Source organism: Hydra viridissima, unplaced genomic scaffold (genome assembly GCF_058129835.1).
Source record: "Hydra viridissima isolate aposymbiotic clone 2 unplaced genomic scaffold, HvirCarnegie_v1 scaffold_11, whole genome shotgun sequence".
Taxonomy (NCBI): domain Eukaryota; kingdom Metazoa; phylum Cnidaria; class Hydrozoa; order Anthoathecata; family Hydridae; genus Hydra; species Hydra viridissima.
The window spans coordinates 8906612-8928338 of record NW_028324310.1 but is presented as its reverse complement, the minus strand read 5'-3'; the positions used below and the strand labels follow the sequence as shown (position 1 = coordinate 8928338).

The following is a 21727-nucleotide window of genomic DNA, read 5'->3' as shown; positions in this document are numbered from 1 at the left end:
TTATGTGGTTTAGTTAATGAATACATTGATGGTTATAAACTAAATTAAGTTTGTTTCTTTCCTTGTTTTTTATTACTATTATTGTTATTGTTGTTGTTGTTGTTTTTGTTCTTCTTCTTCTTTTTCTTCTTCTTCTTCTTCTTCTTCTTCTTCTTCTTATTATTATTATTATTATTATTATTATTATTATTATTATTATTATTATTATTATTATTATTATTATTATTATTATTATTATTATTATTATTATTATTATTAGTATTATTATTACTATTATTATTATTACTATTATTATTGTTATTATTATTATTATTATTATTATTATTATTATTATTATTATTATTATTATTATTATTATTATTATTATTATTATTATTATTATTATTATTATTATTATTATTATTATTATTATTATTATTATTATTATTATTATTACTATTATTATTATTACTATTATTATTATTATTATTATTATTATTATTATTATTATTATTATTATTATTATTATTATTATTACTATTATTATTATTATTATTATTATTATTATTATTATTATTATTATTATTATTATTATTATTATTATTATTACTATTATTATTATTACTATTATTATTATTATTATTATTATTATTATTATTATTATTATTATTATTATTATTATTATTATTATTATTATTATTATTATTATTATTATTATTATTACTATTATTATTATTATTATTATTATTATTATTATTATTATTATTATTATTATTATTATTATTATTATTATTATTAGTATTATTATTATCATCATTGTTATCATCATTATTATTACTATTGTTGTTATTATTAGTAGTATTATCATAATTAAAAATATTATTATAATTGTTATTGTTATTATGAATTAAATGATGAAATTTGGTTGCACAAAAGTGTATGACATAACTTTAGGAATAGATATCAATTTACCTGCTAGTGTTCCACTAATTAAAAAAGTAAAATGTTTTTTTTCCTGATATTTTTGCAAAGGTTTGTGTGATCCTGGATTTTATTGCATGAGAGGATCTGTGTCAAAAAATAATCCTATTGATGATGGAGTAAGTGGACCTTGCACTGTTGGTCACTACTGTACTGCAGGAACATCTTCTCCTTTAGGCTGTCCTCCAGGAACTTATATGCCTGTAAAAGGTTCATCAAAATGTTGGACTTGTCCATCAAGTTACTATTGTTTATCAAGTGTATCAAATTATACAGAATTTGAATGTCCAAAAGGTTATTATTGTCCAAATGGTACATTATATGATAAACAATACCCATGTCCATCTGGCACATTCAGAAATGCAACACTTGGAAAATCAGTATTGGACTGTTTTCCATGTACACCAGGAAGCTACTGTGATGGTGTTGGACTTTTGCAACCTACAGGACTGTGTAGTGGAGGCTTTTATTGCATTAGTGGTGCAGTAAAACCTAACCCTACATTTAACTATAATACTAGTAAAGCTTGGATTTGTCCATCTAACATGACTGGTAAGATTTTAGTTGTAGTAAAGGTTTAATTACAGTTAATCGCATTTTCATCATATTTTAATATAATTCCGTCATAGTTATTCAGTTCATATGATATTTATTGGTTTACATGCTATTTATGATTTGTTAAAAATAACTTTTGGGTTGGAGTTATAGTTTGGATCAATGTTTTTTTACTAAAATATTATCTGGTATTTTATTTTATTTTATAGAGTCAAGCTTATTTTAATTCTCAGTATACACAACAATTTGATATTTATGTTGTGTTTAATTTTTTTATTTGTTCAGGTGATGCTTGTCAGCCAGGTTTCTTTTGTCCTAAAGGCTCTTCATCTCCTCAAATTTGTCCTGGGGGTTTTTACTGTTACGGAACACAGAATTCTAACTACACAGGTCCATGTGAAGCTGGATATTTTTGCATTAATGGATCATTCACTTCTCGCCCTGTTAGTCTGGTTTCTGGGGACATCTGTCCACGAGGTTATTATTGTCCACAACAAACTCAGTTTCCTGAGCCCTGTCCATCAGGAACTTATTCCAATTCCACTGGTATTTTTTCCTTTCTATTTAAACCATAAAAAATTTTATGCTTTTTGTTTTAACTTAGGTTTTCTTCATATACAAAATTTTAAAGTTTTTTGATTATTTTTATTATCTTAGGTTAGTATTGTAATTTTTAAAATTAGTATTGTAATTTTGTACCAGGAAATAAAAAAATGGAAGACTGTTTGCCATGTGAAGCTGGTCAGTATTGTGAAGGCTCTGGAAACACAAAGCCTACTGGTTTATGTGATCCAGGATTTTATTGTCCAAAGGGTCAAAATCAATCTAACCCAGGTTCCTTTGTATGCACTCCAGGCCATTATTGCACAAAAGGTTCTCAAGAACAAAAGTTATGTGAGCCTGGTACATGGACAGATCTTCAACAACAATCACAGTGTAAAATTTGTCTAGAAGGTTTTTACTGTAGTCTTGAAGATGCAAAAAAATCGCCAATTACTGATTATTCTTTATACCCCTGTCCAGTAGGTTTTTTTTGTCCTAATAACACTATGTTTGCCACCCAATATGGTTGTCCTAATGGTTCATATGGTAATAGACAAAATTTTACTCAATCTAGTCAATGCTTAGCATGTCCTCCTGGGAAATACTGTTTAGGTTGGTTAAATCTATTTTTTTTTACATAAGTGATGTCCATGGTTGAATGATTGCTAAGAATTTATTTTATAAAAATCTACACAAGTTTTCTATTTATAGATTATCAATAACAACTGTTGTAAAAAGTAAACATTATGGAGCTGAATTAATTATTATACAGCTCAAATAAGTTGTTATGTAACTCAAAAAAATTATTATGTAGCTCCTATAAATTATTATGTAGCTCATAAAAAATTTAAAAAAATCTAAAAACTTTTATCTTAGGTTCATCATCATCTTGGACTGGAAATTGTAGTAGTGGTTATCATTGTAAAGGTGGTTCTTCAACACCTATCCCTACACAAATTGGTGGTAACATTTGCCCACAAGGTTATTACTGTCCTGAAGGCACTCCATCTCCCCTTCCTTGTCCAATTGGTACATTCAATAATATAACTGGTCTCAGTAATTCAAATCAATGTCAAAAATGTTTATGTGGAATGTATTGTATGAGTCCTGGTATTACTTACCCTAATGGATATTGTGATGAGTCCTACTTTTGTACCCAGTCTGCAATTGATAGTAAACCAAGTAATTCATCTACTGGTGGTGTTTGCACTCTTGGGCATTACTGTCTACGTGGCACATGTGTACCTTTACCTTGCAAAGTAACAATAATATAAAAAACTAGTTATAATTTAAAAATAGCTTGCAGCTTCAACTTCAATGAATTTTTTTAATAAACTCAATCAAAATGAAGTCAATATATTCAATTATATTGATAACAAACAACACAAAAGCTATGAGTTGCTAAATTTTTTTCTTTTTTTAGTAATTATAGCAATTAATAAGATGGGGAGTATTTTTAAATAGCAAAAGAGAAAAAAGAAAAACTTATTTTAATAAAAAGTGTATAATGAAAATTATTTTTTACTTAGGATGGTACATACATGCCGAATATACTGGCAAATAGTTGTTGGCCCTGTCCTGCAGGTTCCTATTGCGTAGGGGATCATATTTCTACCACTCCATGCCCAGCTGGTTTCTTCTGCCCCAATGGTACAGGTTATGATTGGCAACCATGTCCACCAGGCACTTTTAGTAACCAAGAAGGATTGCAAAATTTAATTTGTAAGTTCTGAGTTTAAATTACTTTTGTCTTGGGTCATATTTTTATAACAAATTAATTAAACATATACAACATCATTGAGATCAATAACATTCAACAACATCTATTTAAAATTTTTCTTAACTCTACTATCAATGATTTTTAAAGTGCCAAATAATTTTTTTTCTTTACTTTTTGTAGCTTGTCAGCCGTGCACTGGAGGAATGTACTGTCCATATTATAATGCTACTTCACCTGCTGGACCTTGTGCACAAGGTTATTATTGCAGTTATGGCTCTGATAATAATAAACCTGAGAAAACTCATAAAGGAGATGCAGGACCGTGTACTCCTGGTCATTACTGCCCAATAAATACTACAACTCCACTTTTGTGTCCCAGAGGACGATATGGAAATTTGAGTCACCTTACTAAAGCAGATGACTGCACTCTTTGTGAGCCTGGTTTTTACTGTGGCAGTGAAGGACTATTAAATGTTTCAGGACTTTGTGATGAAGGATTTTTTTGTCTATATGGCTCAGATGTAAAAAATCCTTCTGTAACAACTCAGTCAGGAGGACCTTGCCCAATCGGTCATTTTTGTCCTATTGGTACCTCTTATCCAAAGCCGTGCCAGAAAGGCACATATACCAACCGGACAGGTCAAAGTAAATGTGAAGATTGTTGCAGTGGTTATTACTGTATTGAAAACTCAACATCATGCATATTAGAATGTCCAGCAGGCTACTATTGTCCAAAAGGAACTGGAGAACCATTTCAATACCCATGTCCAGCAGGTACCTATAATAATTCAACTCGAAAAGCCAGTGTAAATGATTGTGTACCTTGTGATGCCAGAAAATACTGCCCTAAATCTGGTTTAGTAAACTCTTTTGATGATTGTGAAGCAGGTTGGTATTGTAGAAGAGGTGCTTTGTCTGCAAAACCTTTTGACCTTGGAAATTTTACTGGGTCTTGCATTTGTTCAAATCAATCAACTGGAGGAAAATGCAGACCAGGAGAATTTTGTATAAAAGGTGCTTCAGAACCAGCTCCATGTCCACCAGGTAATTTTAAAAATGTAATGTTTCAATATCACTTTATTTTTTGGAATCAATTAGCATTAAAATTTTAGAAAAAATTAATTACATGAATAAATAGTAAATATATAGTTTACATTACTTGATCAACAAAGACATTTTTTGAAAAGTATATATCTTTTTGTTTAAAAATAGGTTATTACTGTGAATTGTTTGGTCTTTCCAATTACACTGGAATGTGTGATGCAGGTTTCTTTTGTACTGGTGGTGCAAGTTCAAGTGCTCCTTATGATAATGTTACTGGAGGTATATGTCCATCAGGAAGCTACTGTCCACAAGGAACATCAGTTCCAAAAAAATGTCCTCCAGGGACATACTCAAGTATCTCAAGAAATCAAAAGCTTGCTGATTGTTTGCCTTGTGATCCTGGAATGTACTGTAATGGTTGGGGTCTTACTAAACCCAGTGGAAATTGCAGTGAAGGTTTTTATTGTCCAAGTGGTCAAAATACGAGTATGCCAAATGAATATAGGCAAGTATTACCTTAACAGCCTGTATGTACCTTTGAAAAAGTTAACACTGTTAATTGCAGAACATTGCTTACCACAATTTTTGAATGTCCGTTGAGTATTGAAGAGTTAGTCCTTAAATACTTGATAAATTTTGGGAATTTTTGCTAATAAACAAAATAAACGAGGTTATCTTGCAATAAAAGAATATTGTTTGTAATAAAAATCTAAAATTATTTCACTATCTTTTGGTGTGATATTTTTTTAAAGCAAGAGTCATTTAAACATACTTATTACACATGGATTGTAATTTTTTTTTTTACTATGCTTAAACTATACATCACATCTCTTTAGTGGGTTAAGTTTAACTTTTGCAACAAGTTCATTATGGCTGCTTTTAAAAGTAAAGTTCTATAATAATTGACAGGCCTTGTTTTCTAATCACAGAAAAAAACTTGTGTTCAAGTTAAAGTCAATAGCTTAAGTATTTTAAATTACAAAAGAACTAAAGCTGCTGCTTTTTTAGTTTTAAAAACAATTTGCATGACGTAACATATTGCTATTAATTGGTGCGTAATTACTAAAATTATTTGCACACCTTTAAAGATAAAACTAAAACATTAGTAATAATGAACTCTACAATATATTTCTTTTTTTTTTTTCTTTTTTTGTATTTTTATCAAATTTGATCAAAAATATACTCAAACTAGAAGCCACAAAGAAAGAGAGCTTACCAATTTATTTAGGAAATCACTTAAATTGGGAACAATTTATGTTTGAACATTTTAAAACAGAGAAAGTTGATTGCAGTTCATTGCCAACATAATCCTAAGTGCTGCAAATGAATCTGGACACCAGAGCGTCTTGGGTAGTTGTGGATTAGTGAAACTAATGGACAAGAAGACTGCTAAGCTATTCCAAAATAAATCAATGTTTATTAGAAAATTGTTTTAGCAAAAAAACTCATTCCTTTCATAGCTGAATATCATTCTGAAAATAAATATCCCTTCTCTCCCGACTTAGTAATATCACATTACACTAGTATCATGATTTAGTACTTTGATGAGAAACCCATTCATCTTATAGAAAAATTGTTAACTAGATTATATTCTTTTGCCAGAAGTTTAATAGATTTTTACTGAGGTACCAGACCATGCCACTAGAATTAAAAACCTATATATTTCTGGCTTTTCTAAAAAAGAACAGCCTATGCAAAGGTGCAGAGAGCAAAAACTCTTGATCAACTTTCTGTTTAAACAAAACTGTACCACAAAAAAATTGAGCTTGGTCTTCGAAAGTTGGTAACTGAAATGCTTCATCCTTTAATTAGTAGAGATTTTAATATAATAAAGAAAGCAAAATGCAATACAAATCTTACTTAAATGTTATTTTTTGCAAAAAAATAAACTATGCTCAAAATTTTAGTGATTATGCATATATTTATTATTGTTAATTATAAATGTTGTATTGAGCTGAAATTATTTATGGAATGTTTGTTAAGCATTTTGTGTGTAAAATATATTGAAAAATGTTTATATGTGACAAAACAGTTTGTTTTTAGATGCTCACCGGGCCATTACTGTCCATTTGGAAGTTCTATGCAAAAACCATGCACTTCAGGTTTCTATCAAGATCAATATTATGGTACCTCCTGCTATTTATGTCCAGAAGGTTTTTTTTGTAATGGTATTGTTTTAAATGATACTCAATGTTCACTTGGAGTTCAACTACCAGAGCTTTGTCCAAGAGGTTTTTATTGCCCCTCTGGTATGAAAACAGGAAAAGAATATGGATGTCCTCCAGGTTGGAGATCATTTTTCTCTTTGATATAAGATAATAAGTACAAGTGATGTGATATGCATTTGGAATAGTTAAGTAAAACAGCTAGAGATTTTGTTGCTCAACTTGAAACTGTTTTGCCAAATTAGTTGCAATTAACAATGATGAAAGTTTTGTGTTTTACCATCTTTTTATATACTGTATATTTTAAGAATTTAAATCTATTTATTTTCTTTCTAACCAGATTTTTATTATACTTTAGAACTAGGTTTAAATTTGAAATAACTTCTAAAAAATTATTTGCTAGGTACATATGGAGATCGCACTGGCCTTACAAATGTTAGTCAATGTGTACCTTGTCCTAGAGGTAAATATTGTGGAAAATCTTCTCTTGATCTGTGGAGTGGTGATTGTTCAGCAGGGTATTATTGCATTCAATCTGCTCAAAGTTTAACTCCAAATGATGGAGTCACTGGAATTATTTGTCCAAAAGGTGATTACTTTTTTTTATGCACAACAATAAAACTTATTCTAGTTATAATAACCCTAACAATTTATCTTAATATTCCAAATATAAATATCTTCTTTTTTTATTTTATCTTTTATTATTGTTCATTATATTACAAATAATGTAAATAGCTTCTTAATATCTTTTATAGGCTCTTATTGCCCTGCAGGAGCAAATCAGACTATTCCTTGTCCACCTGGTACATATAATCCAACAGTTGGAATTAGAAGTGTAGATGAGTGCTTAGGTTGTCCGCCTGGACAGTTTTGCAAAGATTATGGAATGAATACAACATCTGGCAACTGCAGTGAAGGGTACTACTGCACTATGAATAGTTCTTCATCTCAACCTCCAGGTGATTTTCCGATTTACCCCTTTTTTTTTTTTAGTTAAGGTCAGTTTTAATATGTTAACAACTTTATATAAAATGAACTTTTATAAGAAAAAGAATAAATGTCAATGCAAATCATCAAATTTATTCATGCAGTTTTTATATTTATCTTGATATTTTTTATGCTGTCTTAAGTTTTTTACAATTACATGGTTTTTTTGCACCACATTAAACTTTAAGTTATAATAAATGTAAAAATTTTGCAGTTTTGTATTTTTCCTTTTGTTGCATATTTTATTTGTTTTTTTTTTTTTTTTTGTTTTTTTTGAGTATTTTGTGTAATACTAACATTTTAATTTTAACTTAATTTTAGTTTTTCACAATTTATTTTTGTTTTTTTTTTGTAATAAAGATTTTATAGATAACTTCTTTAAATGATTCTGTTACATGCAGGTGGCGTTTGTCCAACTGGTCATTTCTGCATATCTGGTACAAGTGTTCCTTTTTCTTGTCAACCAGGGTATTACATGAATACAACTCAAGCAAGTAAATGCAATACTTGTCCAGAAGGATTTTTTTGTGTGAACCAGATTAAACCCGAACTATGTTTACCTGGTATTTTATATTTTCATACTGTTTCATAAACATTGTTTTATAAATTATCTTTTTTTTTTAACATTGTAAATAGTTTTGATGCATTATGCTATATACACAGCAATATGTACAAAAGTTAGTTGTTACAAAAGTTGCTTATTATTAGTTATAAGAACTAGTTATTTATTGAGGCATGATACAAACAGACATTCTTAAGGAATTAAATATAAAGAAAGTACAAAAGTTTATAATCAAACTTAATCTAGCTGAATGAATTATGTAATATTTAAAGAAAATCTCATTGTTTAACATATTGTGTTAAACTATACTTTTTATTAAACTATACTTAAAGTATCGTTTTTCATACAGCAGTTATATATCTAAGAGGATTTAAAGTTGTTTTTGCAACAATTAAATGTCTTCCATGGTTCTTTTTTTTCTACTCTTTTTACTTATCTCATGTAGGATTTTATTGTGAGATAAATACTGGATTCAATCTACTTCCTTGTCCAACTGGTACATATAGTGGAGATTATGGTCTTTCAGCTAAAACACAGTGCAAGTTTTGTGATTCTGGAAAGTTTTGTGCTAACTTAAATTCAACTGCACCAACAGGGTATTGTGCAAGTGGTTTTTACTGCTTAAATGGGAGCGATACTGCCACACCATCAGGAGGAAATAAAGGAATTGCAGGAGTTTGCCCTGTAGGTTCCTACTGTCCAGCAGGAAATGCATCATCTCCAATTTTGTGTCCTGTTGGAACCTTTAAAAACAGCTCTTATGGTGGTGCTTTATCTGCATGTACTTTGTGCCTGCCAGGATATTATTGTGAACACACAGGGCTTTCATATCCTTCTGGTCTTTGTAATGCTGGTTTTTATTGTAAACAAGGTGCTGAAGTTGCAAATCCTCCCATTACAGACCTTAACTATGGGCCATGTCCAATGGGATACTTTTGTCCAAAAGGAACATCTTCTCCTTTCAAATGCAAAGCAGGGACATATAACAGCTTAACACAGCAGGAATCTTGTTTTCAATGTCCACCTGGTTATTATTGTGTAAATGGCTCTATTAGTTACTCAGATTGTCCGCCAGGATATTTCTGTCCAAATGGGTAAATTTAAAATTCTTATTTGGAAATGATTTTTTCTAGAAAAACAAAATTATTACAAAGAAATTTTAAGTTGTTGCTGCTGTGAACTGTTTTCTGGAGATTTATAGATGTTTCTAAAAACAAAAAGTACAATTGCCTAAAAGCAAAGTGGGTTATGTTTATAAAATGTAAAGAAATTCAAAAAAGTTATAATTTCATTTTTTTCTTCTTTCATCATCTTTTAACTTGTTTCAGTTGCAAAATAAAAAAATTAAACTGCAACTTTTAAAAACTATAGTTTAAGTTTATGTTGATCCTAAATTCACTTAGGCATCTTTTTATTATTTTAAAATATATTCATGCATTTAATAAATTTTCTCTATGAGTTACAACTTGTATTTTTTGAATTTGACCAACCAAATGTGTTTCAGAAATTCCTCATAATTTTTAAATATAATCCATGATTATTTGAATACATGATTAGTTCTTCTTTTCCATTTTTAGTACAACTGATCAATTTCAGTATCCATGTCCTGAAGGAACTTATAAGAATTTTTCAAGAGGATCCACCAAAGATGAATGCAAACCTTGTCCCTCAGGCATGTACTGCAAAGGATTAGGTTTAGATAAACCTACTGGCTTTTGTGACAGTGGTTGGTTTTGCAGTGGAGGCTCATGGTCAAAGCAGCCTTTTGGAAATGAGATATATAACAACACTTGGACTTGTCCACTTTATAACATAGGTAAGTTTTTTCTGCACAAGCTTCATAGTTGCACATTTTTGTTTATTTTCAGCAAAAATGTTTTTTTCAATTTTCTGTTCATTTAATGGTTGGTCAAAAAACCTGTATTTTTAGGTGGAATGTGCAAGAAAGGTACTTATTGTCCTACTGGATCTTCTATCCCTATTCAATGTGATCCAGGATACTATTGTAGAGATGATAACCTTTCTAATGTATCTGGAATCTGCTCTGCAGGATACTACTGTAATGGTAGTTCTACAGAAGAACGTCCTGTTAATAAGTCATATGGCGATATATGTCCTCCTGGGTACTACTGTGAGACTGGAAGTCGTGCACCCAAACCATGTGATGCTGGATACTTTGGCCCTGGTTTTGCCAATACTGAAAGAAGCAGCTGTTTGCTCTGTAAGGGAATTATAATTTAAATTTTTGATAGTATTATAAATTTTTTTGGATATATTAAAGCATTGTTTCCTTAAATTTCTGCATATCTTTTACAATACAATGCCATATATTTATACTTTTATAAATATCTCATAAATAATAATTTATAGAATATTTATAATACAATCAAAAGTATTTATACTTTTACCTCTGTTTTTAGGTCTTGCTGGAATGTACTGTTTGGATTCAGGTCTCTCTTATCCTTCTGGAAACTGCAGTGTAGGCTATTACTGTCCCCCTGGAGAAATTTATCCCAATCCGATTAGCAAGCATTGTCAGCCAGGTCATTATTGTCCTATTTCAAGCAAGGAACAAACTGCTTGCAAACCTGGGTTTTATCAAACATCAGCAGGAATGGGAGATTGCATAGAATGTACACCAGGGTTTTACTGTGACCCTACAACCTTAGGCATTGGAGAAAATATTTCTAGTCAAGGCGTTGTTACTCCATCTGTTTGTCCTCCTGGTTATTTTTGTCCTAAAGGAACAATAACATTTAAGGCTTTTCCTTGCATGAAAGGTTATTTTAGTAACCAATCTCAATTATCAAGTCATGATCAGTGCTATCCTTGTACACCTGGTTATTATTGTGATAAAGAGGCTATGACATCACCAGCAGGAAAATGCAATGCAGGTTTTTACTGCAACACAAAAGCTATTGTTCCAAATCCTTCTAATGTTTCAGATGGTGGTGGACCTTGTGAACAAGGCTTTTATTGTGAATCTGGTTTTCCAAACCAATTACCTTGTCCAGTAGGAACTTATGGGAATAGAACAAAACTTGGTATTATAACAGAATGTACAAGTTGTGATGCGGGAATGTATTGTGATGTACCAGGATTGAAGTCACCTAAAGGAGCATGCTCACCTGGGTATTTCTGCTTAGGCAATTCCTCAGAATTTTCACCTTTGAATAAGTATTATGGTGACATATGTCCTCAAGGACATTATTGTCCACTTGCAACACCCATTCCCTATGCTTGCCCTCCAGGAACATACAACAATAATACAGAAGCTACTCAGTCTAGTGATTGTCAACCTTGTGATGGTGGATTTTATTGTAATGGATTTGGAAATATACTTCCAGATGGACTGTGTAATGCAGGTTATTTTTGCAAACATGCAGCATATACTCCTACTCCACTTGAGATTCCCAGTTATATTTTCAATTACTCTACTTGCCCAATATATTCTTTTAATCAAACAGGTGGCATATGTAAGAAAGGGACATACTGCCCAAAAGGATCTATATATCCCAAGAATTGTGACAAGGGTAAGTTTTGTGATGTAGATGGTTTAGCTGCACCTGCTGGGAATTGTTCTGCAGGTTATTACTGTGATTTTAACTCCATATTGCCAAATCCTAGAGAATGTCAGACAGGACATTACTGCCCTGAAGGAACTCTGTTTGAAGTTCCATGCCCAATTGGTACCTTTAATCCTTTTACCAAACAATCTGAAATAGGAAACTGTCTTAACTGCACAGCCGGTTATTTTTGTCCTTATCCTGGCATGTCTGAAACCTCATTCGTTTGTTTACAAGGCTTTTATTGTCCACCACGATCAACTACTAATAGTACACTTGAATGCCCTCTTGGTTTTTTTTGTCCAACAGGAAGTGGTTATCCTTTACCATGTCCTGCAGGTATAATTTATTTGATTTTAAATGTGATAAATTAAAAATTCTTTTAAACTATCTAATATTTGATAATGTCATTAATACAAGATTAACACAATACATATAATTTTTAGGGCAATATCAAAATATGACTGGTATGTATGAATGCAAAGATTGTCCTGCAGGCTACTCATGTGATCCCATATCACAGGGTGTTTATGGAGTAATTGAACCTTCTCTTTGTAACCCTGGCCACTATTGTCCTGCAAAGACACAGTATATACAAGAGTACCCATGTCCACCAGGAACATACAGTAATTCTGAAGGTTTAACTTCTGCTACAAGCTGTTCTTCTTGTAGTCCAGGCTTTTACTGTAATGGCTATGGTAATAGAAATGTTACAGGAGAATGTAATGCAGGTTACTGATGCAATTTTATTGTTTTAAGTTAGTGAAAATTCTCAATAGATCTGTTTTTGTAAATTTTTGATTTGTTTTTGTAAGTTTGTTCTTTTATTGCTTCTACTTTTATCTCTCTTTTTATCTCATATTTTTTCAGGTTATTATTGTACAATTAAATCAAATACTTCTATGCCTAATGACAACATTATGGGTAATGTGTGCCCTTTTGGAATGTTTTGCCCCAAAGGTTCAATTCAAGGACAACCTTGTCCAATTGGTAATAACACAGTTGTTGTTACATTTTATGACATTTTTCCATTTAGTTTTTTATGACATTGAGATTTTTTCATAAACAATAATATGAAATAGAAATATTATTTTATTATGATGATGAACATTTTTAAGTTTTGATTTTTCATCGATGAAAATTGTAGATGAAAAATCATGTTAAAAAACTTTATTCAGTTAGAAAGAAAAAAAAGTTATTTAAAATATTTTGTTTCCAGGAACATTTGGCAACACAACTGGGCTTCAGGAAGCAGTTGACTGTGCACCATGTTTAGCTGGATGGTATTGTCCCTCGACTGGTTTGAACCTGCCATTCCAACCATGTCAAGCAGGATATTGGTGCATAGAGGGATCAATTATATCAACTCCAGAAAATAAAACTTATGGCATAAAATGTCCTAAAGGAACTTATTGTCCTAAGGGTACCCCTTCACCAATAAACTGCCCTTTGGGAACTTATCAGCCTGACCTTGGAATGTCTGAACTCAGCAACTGTTTATGTTAGTGAAATCCTTTGTTTTGTATATCATAACTTTCATATTTTGAACAAAGAGTTATTTTTTCTAATTAGGTTTTGGTTAATTTTAGCATGTGAACCTGGATATTATTGTGCAAATACTGGCCTTCAAAATGTGTCTGGTAAATGTCTAGATGGATATTTTTGCACTGGTGGTGCAATATCAGCTAATCCTAGAAATTTATCTGGTGACATATGCCCAATTGGATCATATTGTTTAGTAGGCTCAATTATGCCCATTCCTTGCTCCACTGGAACATATATGAATTATACAGGCAAGCATTTTTTGAAGTTTGTACAAAATAAAAATGCTCATAGTTAATATATTGTATGAATTTACAATCATATAGGGAACTAAACTTTTACTTTCTATTATTGTGTGTTATTATTTCTACTGTATTATCAAATTACATTTTTAAAACTTTTTAAAAATCAATGTTTTTAAAATATTTGTTTTTAGGTGCCAATAAGTGCCTTCAATGCCCAGCAGGTTACATGTGTACTAGTAAGGTTACAGCAGATCCATGCTTGTTAGGTCATTATTGTCTTGAAGGAACAGGTTACAATACTCTTCCCTGTCCCTCTGGAACCTTTGGATCTCGGATTGGTCTTTCTGATATTACACAGTGTACAAATTGTACTGGAGGTTCATATTGCCAAGGAACAGGTTTGATAAATCCTACTGGTCCTTGTGACCCAGGCTATTGGTGTTTTAGTGGTGTTGACAAAAAAACACCTATGAACAGCATCGATCATTCTGGTATTGGAGGAAAATGTTTTCTTGGTCATGAATGTCCTGGAAATACTACTCTACCTTTACCTTGCCCACCAGGAACTTTTTCAGATGAAATAGGACTAGATGCGTGCAAAATTTGTCCTGCAGGTAAATTAAAAGCTTACAACAATAATTTTAAGTTAAATACTTAAAAATGTTTTTTTTTAATTTTGTTTCTAAAATTATTTTATTTTGTTAAGGCCGTTTGTTATACTAATGATTGTCCAATAAAAACTTGTGAATACACATATCAAAAAATTGTGTGTGTGTTTATTCACACACACAATTTAGTTTTTGATATGTGTATTCACATATCAAAATGTATATTCTTTTAAAAAGGAAAATACTGCAATAGTTCGACTATATTTCCATATGAGTGCCCCATGGGCCATTACTGCCCCAGTGGAACTCAATTTTCAACACAATACAAGTGCCCACCTGGTACTTACAACAACAATATGAGCTCAACAGGTATTACTGCATGTGAGTTGTGTCCTCCATCAATGTATTGTGAAGGCTACGGAAATATTTTGCCCTCTGGTTCATGTTCTGAAGGGTATTATTGTAGATCTGGAGCAATGTCAGCTACTCCTGGAAATACTGGCTCCTTTAATACAAGTAGTTTAGATGGAAAAAATTCTTCATGTTATCAAACTTTTGACTGTATTTGTCCAGATTTGAATGAAACTAGAGGTAAGCAATCAACTTCATATATCAAAGTTGTTTCATTGTAAATATGCTATTCTTTAAATACAAGTTACTATTTTTCAAGACATGAACTAAACAAAGAAACCTATCAGTTTGTTTTGAAAATTTTAGCCTCTAGAATAAACTTGGGCAAAATTTTTAGAGATTAAAAAAATTAATTTTAGGTAATATATGTCCTCCTGGTTATTTCTGTCCTGCTGGATCATTCAATCCTATTATTTGTCCTCCTGGAATGTTTTGTGCTCATGTTGGTCTGGCTAATCCCTCTGGAAATTGTACAGCTGGTTTTTACTGCTTGTCTGGTGCTGTAACACCTACAGAGTTTGAATGTCCTTCAGGTCATTTTTGTCTTGCAGGAACTTCATTACCTGAACCATGTCCTAAAGGAACATACTACCCTGGATTAAAAAGCTCACTTAAAAGCAATTGTATTAGTTGTTCAGCAGGCCACTATTGTGAAACCACCGGGTTGGCAGCAGTTACTGGAAAATGTTCTCCTAGGTAAAGTATCTTTTAAAATTTATTTGCTTTAAAAAAAAAGGTTCTCTATTTTTTTTGATATTGATATTGTTTGATATTGTTACTCTAACCTTTTAGTTTTTAAAATTTAGATACTATTGTCCAGGGGGTCAATCAACAAGTACTCCAATTGACTACCCATGTACTGCAGGTCATTATTGCTCACTTGGTTCTGAATTCCCTATACCTTGCCAGAATGGAACTTATCAAAATGAAACTACACAGGAAACTTGTATAATATGTCCTGCAGGTTCATATTGTGATCTTTTAGAAGGACCTCTTATTTTGCCTAAACCTTGTCCTATTGGATACTATTGTCCTCCTGGCACATCAAATAAGAAAACTTTCCCTTGCCCACCTGGAATGTTTGGCTCTAAAGAAGGATATTTTGACCTACATCAATGTGAATATTGTACTCCTGGAATGTATTGTGAGTATCCAGGCTTGTCTTCACCTACTGGTTTTTGCAATGAAGGCTTTTATTGTTTCAAAGGATCAAATTCATCAGAGCCTGTAAGTCAAATTCTAGCATCAAGTTGGAACTTTGATTACTACAATGATTTATGCCCTAAGGGTTATTATTGTAGTAATGCATCCTCAACTCCAAAACCATGTTTGGCTGGTTTCTACTCTGATGAGAAAGGTTTAAAGCGTGAGGCAGACTGTAAAGAATGTCCTCCAGGAAAGTATTGCTATTCTATTGGAGCAAAGGAGTTGTTAAATCCACCAAATTGTTCTGCTGGATTTGTTTGTAAAAGAGCTTCACCTACTTCTACACCAATAAACATTTCATTGAGCGTTGGGTATCCATGTCCAAAAGGTTACTACTGTCCAGAAGGTACGTTTTAATAGTTTTAACTGAGTGTTATTCTTGATGTTAACTTTTTTATGATTTTTTATGATTTTTGTTATCAATTTCTTACTGGAGATCTTAAGAGTTTTTTTTTTTGTCAACATTTTACTAATGCATGTTGTAAATCATGTTGGAAAGCTTTTAGTTATAAAGTTTTCAGTTTTCACATTGTTTTTATATTATAAGAATAAACTTTTACCGGGCAATTAATAAGTTGAATATAAACTTTATTTAAAAATATAAAAAATGTTTTAGAAGTTAAATAAAAAAACATTTTTACAGATTTAAGGATTTATTTAATATTATGGTATTTAAAATATATTTCTTTTGATTTAACAACACTTTTATCTATTTTAAGGTTCCTATATTGAGTTGGGTTGCCCTCCCGGTACCTACCAAGATAATATTGGTCAAGCAAAATGTAAAGATTGTGATCCTTCTTACATGTGTATGGGTTACAGTGTTATAACTCCAGTGCTATGTAAACCAGGTTATTATTGCCCAGGAGGTATCGCTATGTTATGTCCAGTAGGAACTTTTAGCAATGCAACAGGAATTAGTTCTGTAAATTTATGCAATTTCTGTGCTCGTGGTAAATATTGCTCAGAGTATGGACTTACAGAACCAAATGGTCTTTGTGCTTCTGGTTTCTTTTGTGAAGGAGCTGCAACCAATGAAGTGCCTGGCAATCATATTAAGTTTCCTAGAAATGGTCCTTGTCCCAAAGGACATTATTGTCCTCTTGGTACACAGGAACCAGTGGAATGCCCAGCAGGTACATTTAGAAGTACACTTGGTGCTGCAAGTGTTGAAGGATGTTATCCTTGTGAACCTGGTTCATATTGTGAATATGATGGTCTTGTTGAGCCTTCAGGTCTCTGTGCTGAAGGTTGGTATTGTCCAGCTAATCAAATGAACTCCAAGCCATCAAATTTTACATGTCCTGAAGGCTATTATTGTCCTGAAGGAACTGCAAGTCCTATAGAGTGTAAGCGAGGTAACATTTTTTACTTTAATCTGGTTTGTTACTATGATTTTTAATTTATGATAAGTAGAAATAGCTGAGCAATATCTTTTCATTATGTATTATAATCGTAGTTCTATGTTTGCTGAATGCTGTTCTGTTTTTTTTTTCTTATCACTGTTATGATGGTTCTTTTTGCTGTTATGATATTTTTTGTTTGTTTTTTGTTTACTTACAACTTTAAAGTAGGTTTTTTGCTTCTGTTGCTTTTGTTAAGTTGTAAAAGTTCTGTTGCTTTTGTTAAGTTGCAAAGTTAATCTAAATTTTTGTTTACTTTTCTTATTTTTAGGAACTTATCAGCCTGAAAAAATGCAAGGATATTGTTTAGGTTGTCCAGCTGGAAACTTTTGTCCTAATCGTGCATCAAAACCCATCCCTTGTCCAGCTCGGTATTATTGTTTGGAAAGAACAGAATATCCTGAAATTTGCCCAAATGGAACATTTAGTTATGACAATGATACAGGCTTTGAGAAACCAGAGAATTGTCGACCCTGTATATCTGGGCATTTTTGTTACTTGGGTAAGTTATTTTATTTTTACTGATTATCTAACTTATTTTTTTAAAATTATTTTGGTTGATTTTAATATCTTGTTTAGGTGTTGAACAATAATTGTCATTACTTTTTTCTTTTCTGGATTTTTTTTCTTACTTTTAGCATAAATTTAAATTAACTTTTTTTATTTCACAATTGTTTTAGGTTTTACTATTCAAGTGACAAATTTGAATATTTAGAATTAAATGATAGTAATTTTGATTATAATTTTAGTTATACATAAGTAGTTTATATCTTTTTTTAAAACGATATTTTAAGATAAATTACTAAAAAGTTAACTCAATAACAACATTATTTTAAAGTAAAAAAAATTCATGTGCAGTCAACAATACAAAGTAAGGCAAAATTCTTCATGATTTACTTGAGTTTATTTTTAACTTTTTTTTTACTGTTTATTCATTTTGATGTTTTGTGTACCAGGAAATATTATTGGTTTATGTGCCAGTGGTTTTGCATGCTTGTCAGGCAGTCCATCTCCAACACCAAATGTTACTTTACAAGGTCCAAATACACTAGCTGGTCCATGTCCACCTGGTTATTTCTGTCCATATGGTTCTATAGCTCCTTTAGCTTGTCCAACGGGCACTTTTAAATCATATTATGGAGGTGTAGGAAACATTTCAGATTGTCTCCCATGTCCATCTGGTCAGCAGTGTTTTGAAGGTATTTTTTACCAATTTTTATAATTTAGAAAAACCTAATAAATTATATACAAAAACCTTATTATATAAAATACTTTCATATATTCTTTTTAAGTATGTGTGTGTCTATGTGTGTATGAAAGTAGGATGTTACTATTTTGACAGAAAGTTAATCTTTTTTAAAAGTAAAATAAAAGTAAAAAAAATTAACATTATTGATGTTAATAAATATCTTTAATGCTAATATTATGTTATGAGCTTTTAGTTAAACTTCATTTATTGTAAATTTTTTTAAAGGCAATGCTGAAGTTTATCCGTGTCCAGTCGGCCACTATTGTCCTGAAGGTTTATTACCTGTAAAATGTCCAGTACTTACTTATCGAAATGCGACATGGGGTAAAAGTGTGTCTGACTGTTTGCCTTGTCTCCCTGGATTCAATTGTAATGAGGAAGGTATGTCAGATATAAATATAAGTCCATGTCCAGTGGGATATTTTTGTGCCAAAGGTCAATCTCCACAATGGTGTCCTTCTGGCAGACGAAGAATAGCACCTTATGGAGAAAGCATTGATAGTTGTGAAATATGCCCTGGAAAATTTTATTGTCCTTTTGCATCTTTAAATTACACAGGAATACCCTGTTCTCCTGGTTTCTATTGTAAAAATGGATCAAGTATAGAAACTGAATGTCCAGGTGGTTATTATTGTCCAAGTATGACAGATAATCCTTTAATTTGTCCAGGTATAATTTCTATCTATGTAAGTATATATGCATATATATATATATATATATATATATATATATATATATATATATATATATATATATATATATATATATATATATATATATATATTTATATATATATAATTTTAGTATATTAGAATATTAACAAAACTTTTATATTAACAACTCTTTCATCAGAAAAATTCAAATTAAATTTAAAAAAATTAGTCCTGCATTCTTCTTTGAACTCTTTTGAAAGAAAACATGACTTTTTCCTGAGTACTCTTAACTTTATTGTGGCCAATAACTAACTTATTAGTATCTTATTTAACTATCCTTGCATCATCCTTGCTGCAGTTACAATAGCAGCTGTTTCCTGTAATCCTGTACATACAGTATGGGTATGCTTGCTAAAGATATATTGGTAATACCTTCAAAATTCTTTTGTCTCTTTATTTCAAAATTCTGTCTGTAGACAGGTTAAATTATGTTTGATTTCAATATTTTTTAATTAGTTTTCATTCTATATTGTTCCTTTAGCTCGCTTTGTTAAAATTGGAACCATTTTCCTTGATTCCTAGTTGTTTGCTGTGTTTCTTCATACTGCCTTTGTTCTAGCTAAAGATAAAATTTGCATTATATTTGTAGTAAAATAGAATCAGTTTGTCAAAACTATCCTTAGGTTATCTTAAATCTAATTAAATTTTGTTAAAATTTCAAATTGAAAAAGTCAAATATATTTGGAATAAATGTTATTTTACTTCTTCCCTAAATCTTTTTTCTTTTCAGAGTACCTTTAGATCAGCTAATCCAATTGATGTGGCCCGGTAGTCACTATTTTAGCTTTTTGTCGATGTATAAAACTGAACTCCTTTTTATTTATTTATTTTTCTTTAAGCTTGGTTTTCCCCTGGCAACCAAAATGACTACATTCCATTTACCCACTAATGTTGCAGTAATTTAATGTTCTATATGTGTTTTAGGATATTCAATTAAAGCATTGGCGTTACTCAATTTATCAATTAACTTTGAGTACACATCTTTCATAAAGTTTTTTATTAGATAGTTTGTTTTTGGTGCTTCTTCAGGGCAAATATGTTTAGGACATATATATTCAGAAAGCTTTGATCTTTTTTTTTTTTTTTGTACTTGGTAAAATCAAATCTTCCATGGTTAAATGCCAAATTTGATAATTTTCAAATCTTTAGCCTAAATGTTGTTTTTTTAAAGAAATATTTTTTCACAACTATACATAATACTATGACAATTAATCTAATTAACTTGTCTTGAATTTAAAGTGAGCGTGTGTAAATAAATGCATGCATTTGCAAAATGCATGTATGCAACACAGTTTGCATGGTTGAATCTAATTAAGAAACATTAACCATAAATATGTAATTTTTAAATACTCATTGCAGTAGCTTGACATAAACTACATTTTTTTTTTCTTTTAAGTTAGAAATATACATACATATTTTTAAATATACAGAATTTCTATAATATTTTTCATGTTCTTTAAGATGGCTACTACTGTCCCAATGGAACAGCTGCTCCAATAATTTGTGAGTATCCCTACTATTGTCCTATGGGGAGCTCTTTCTATCAAATTTGCCCATTAGGTTACAAAGCTGCTACAATTGCAGGTAATCGAACTTCAATACTTAATTCTTGTATGATCTGTCCAGCTGGTTTCTATGGTAATGATCCACTTCGTTTAAATTGCTCTATATGCCCTGAAGGTTATTTTTGTCCAGAGGGTACTTTGGATCCTTTTCAGTATGCTTGTATGAAAGGATATTATTGTCCATCTGGTGCATCAGAAGGGGTAGTTATTTAACACGTATAAGTGTAGATTATTCATTGACATCAGCATTCATATCTTAACAATACTAATAATAAAAGTTTGATTAAGAAAATTTAACTTTAGGTTCCCTGCCAACCTGGTATGTATGGAAATTTAACCAAAGCTGTAAAACCAAGTGATTGTTTTCCATGCCCTGTTAATACATTCAATCACTTGAAGGGTATGGAAGCATGTAGACCATGTGGCAGTAGTGCTCGCTCTGTAGAAGGTCAAATAAAGTGCAAATGTATTGGTATGAATCGTGCATTTCAGGTTTCTGATGGTTCATGTGAATGTGAAAGTGGATACATTTATTATGATGGAATCAATATGATGCAGATTGAAGGAAACAGTGACAAATCTTGTCAACCTTTGGTACTTAATGTTATTATTTACATTTCCAGCTCCTTTATATTTATTGATATAAGTTCCTTTATATTTAAAGATATATTAAATGAATAAAG

General features: G+C 30.9%; 1 protein-coding gene across 2 annotated transcripts in view; it reads left to right on the top strand.

The window, feature by feature from the left end:
* The window catches only part of LOC145190890 (uncharacterized), a 61742-nt gene that overhangs the window by 27347 nt on the left and 12668 nt on the right, over positions 1-21727 (top strand). For both annotated transcript variants that reach the window (XM_090066620.1, XM_090066619.1), the window contains exons 39-67: positions 1012-1512; positions 1801-2061; positions 2218-2670; positions 2935-3317; positions 3588-3780; positions 3959-4822; positions 4991-5327; positions 6866-7107; positions 7391-7576; positions 7743-7946; positions 8376-8537; positions 8982-9630; positions 10114-10352; positions 10467-10757; positions 10957-12441; positions 12549-12833; positions 12973-13092; positions 13322-13603; positions 13692-13895; positions 14081-14503; positions 14735-15088; positions 15268-15604; positions 15715-16460; positions 16834-17472; positions 17789-18019; positions 18474-18716; positions 18992-19435; positions 20941-21245; positions 21348-21638. In XM_090066620.1, the coding sequence (XP_089922746.1) occupies positions 1012-1512; positions 1801-2061; positions 2218-2670; positions 2935-3317; positions 3588-3780; positions 3959-4822; positions 4991-5327; positions 6866-7107; positions 7391-7576; positions 7743-7946; positions 8376-8537; positions 8982-9630; positions 10114-10352; positions 10467-10757; positions 10957-12441; positions 12549-12833; positions 12973-13092; positions 13322-13603; positions 13692-13895; positions 14081-14503; positions 14735-15088; positions 15268-15604; positions 15715-16460; positions 16834-17472; positions 17789-18019; positions 18474-18716; positions 18992-19435; positions 20941-21245; positions 21348-21638 (11354 nt within the window). The remainder of the gene's footprint in view (positions 1-1011; positions 1513-1800; positions 2062-2217; positions 2671-2934; positions 3318-3587; positions 3781-3958; positions 4823-4990; positions 5328-6865; positions 7108-7390; positions 7577-7742; positions 7947-8375; positions 8538-8981; positions 9631-10113; positions 10353-10466; positions 10758-10956; positions 12442-12548; positions 12834-12972; positions 13093-13321; positions 13604-13691; positions 13896-14080; positions 14504-14734; positions 15089-15267; positions 15605-15714; positions 16461-16833; positions 17473-17788; positions 18020-18473; positions 18717-18991; positions 19436-20940; positions 21246-21347; positions 21639-21727) is intronic.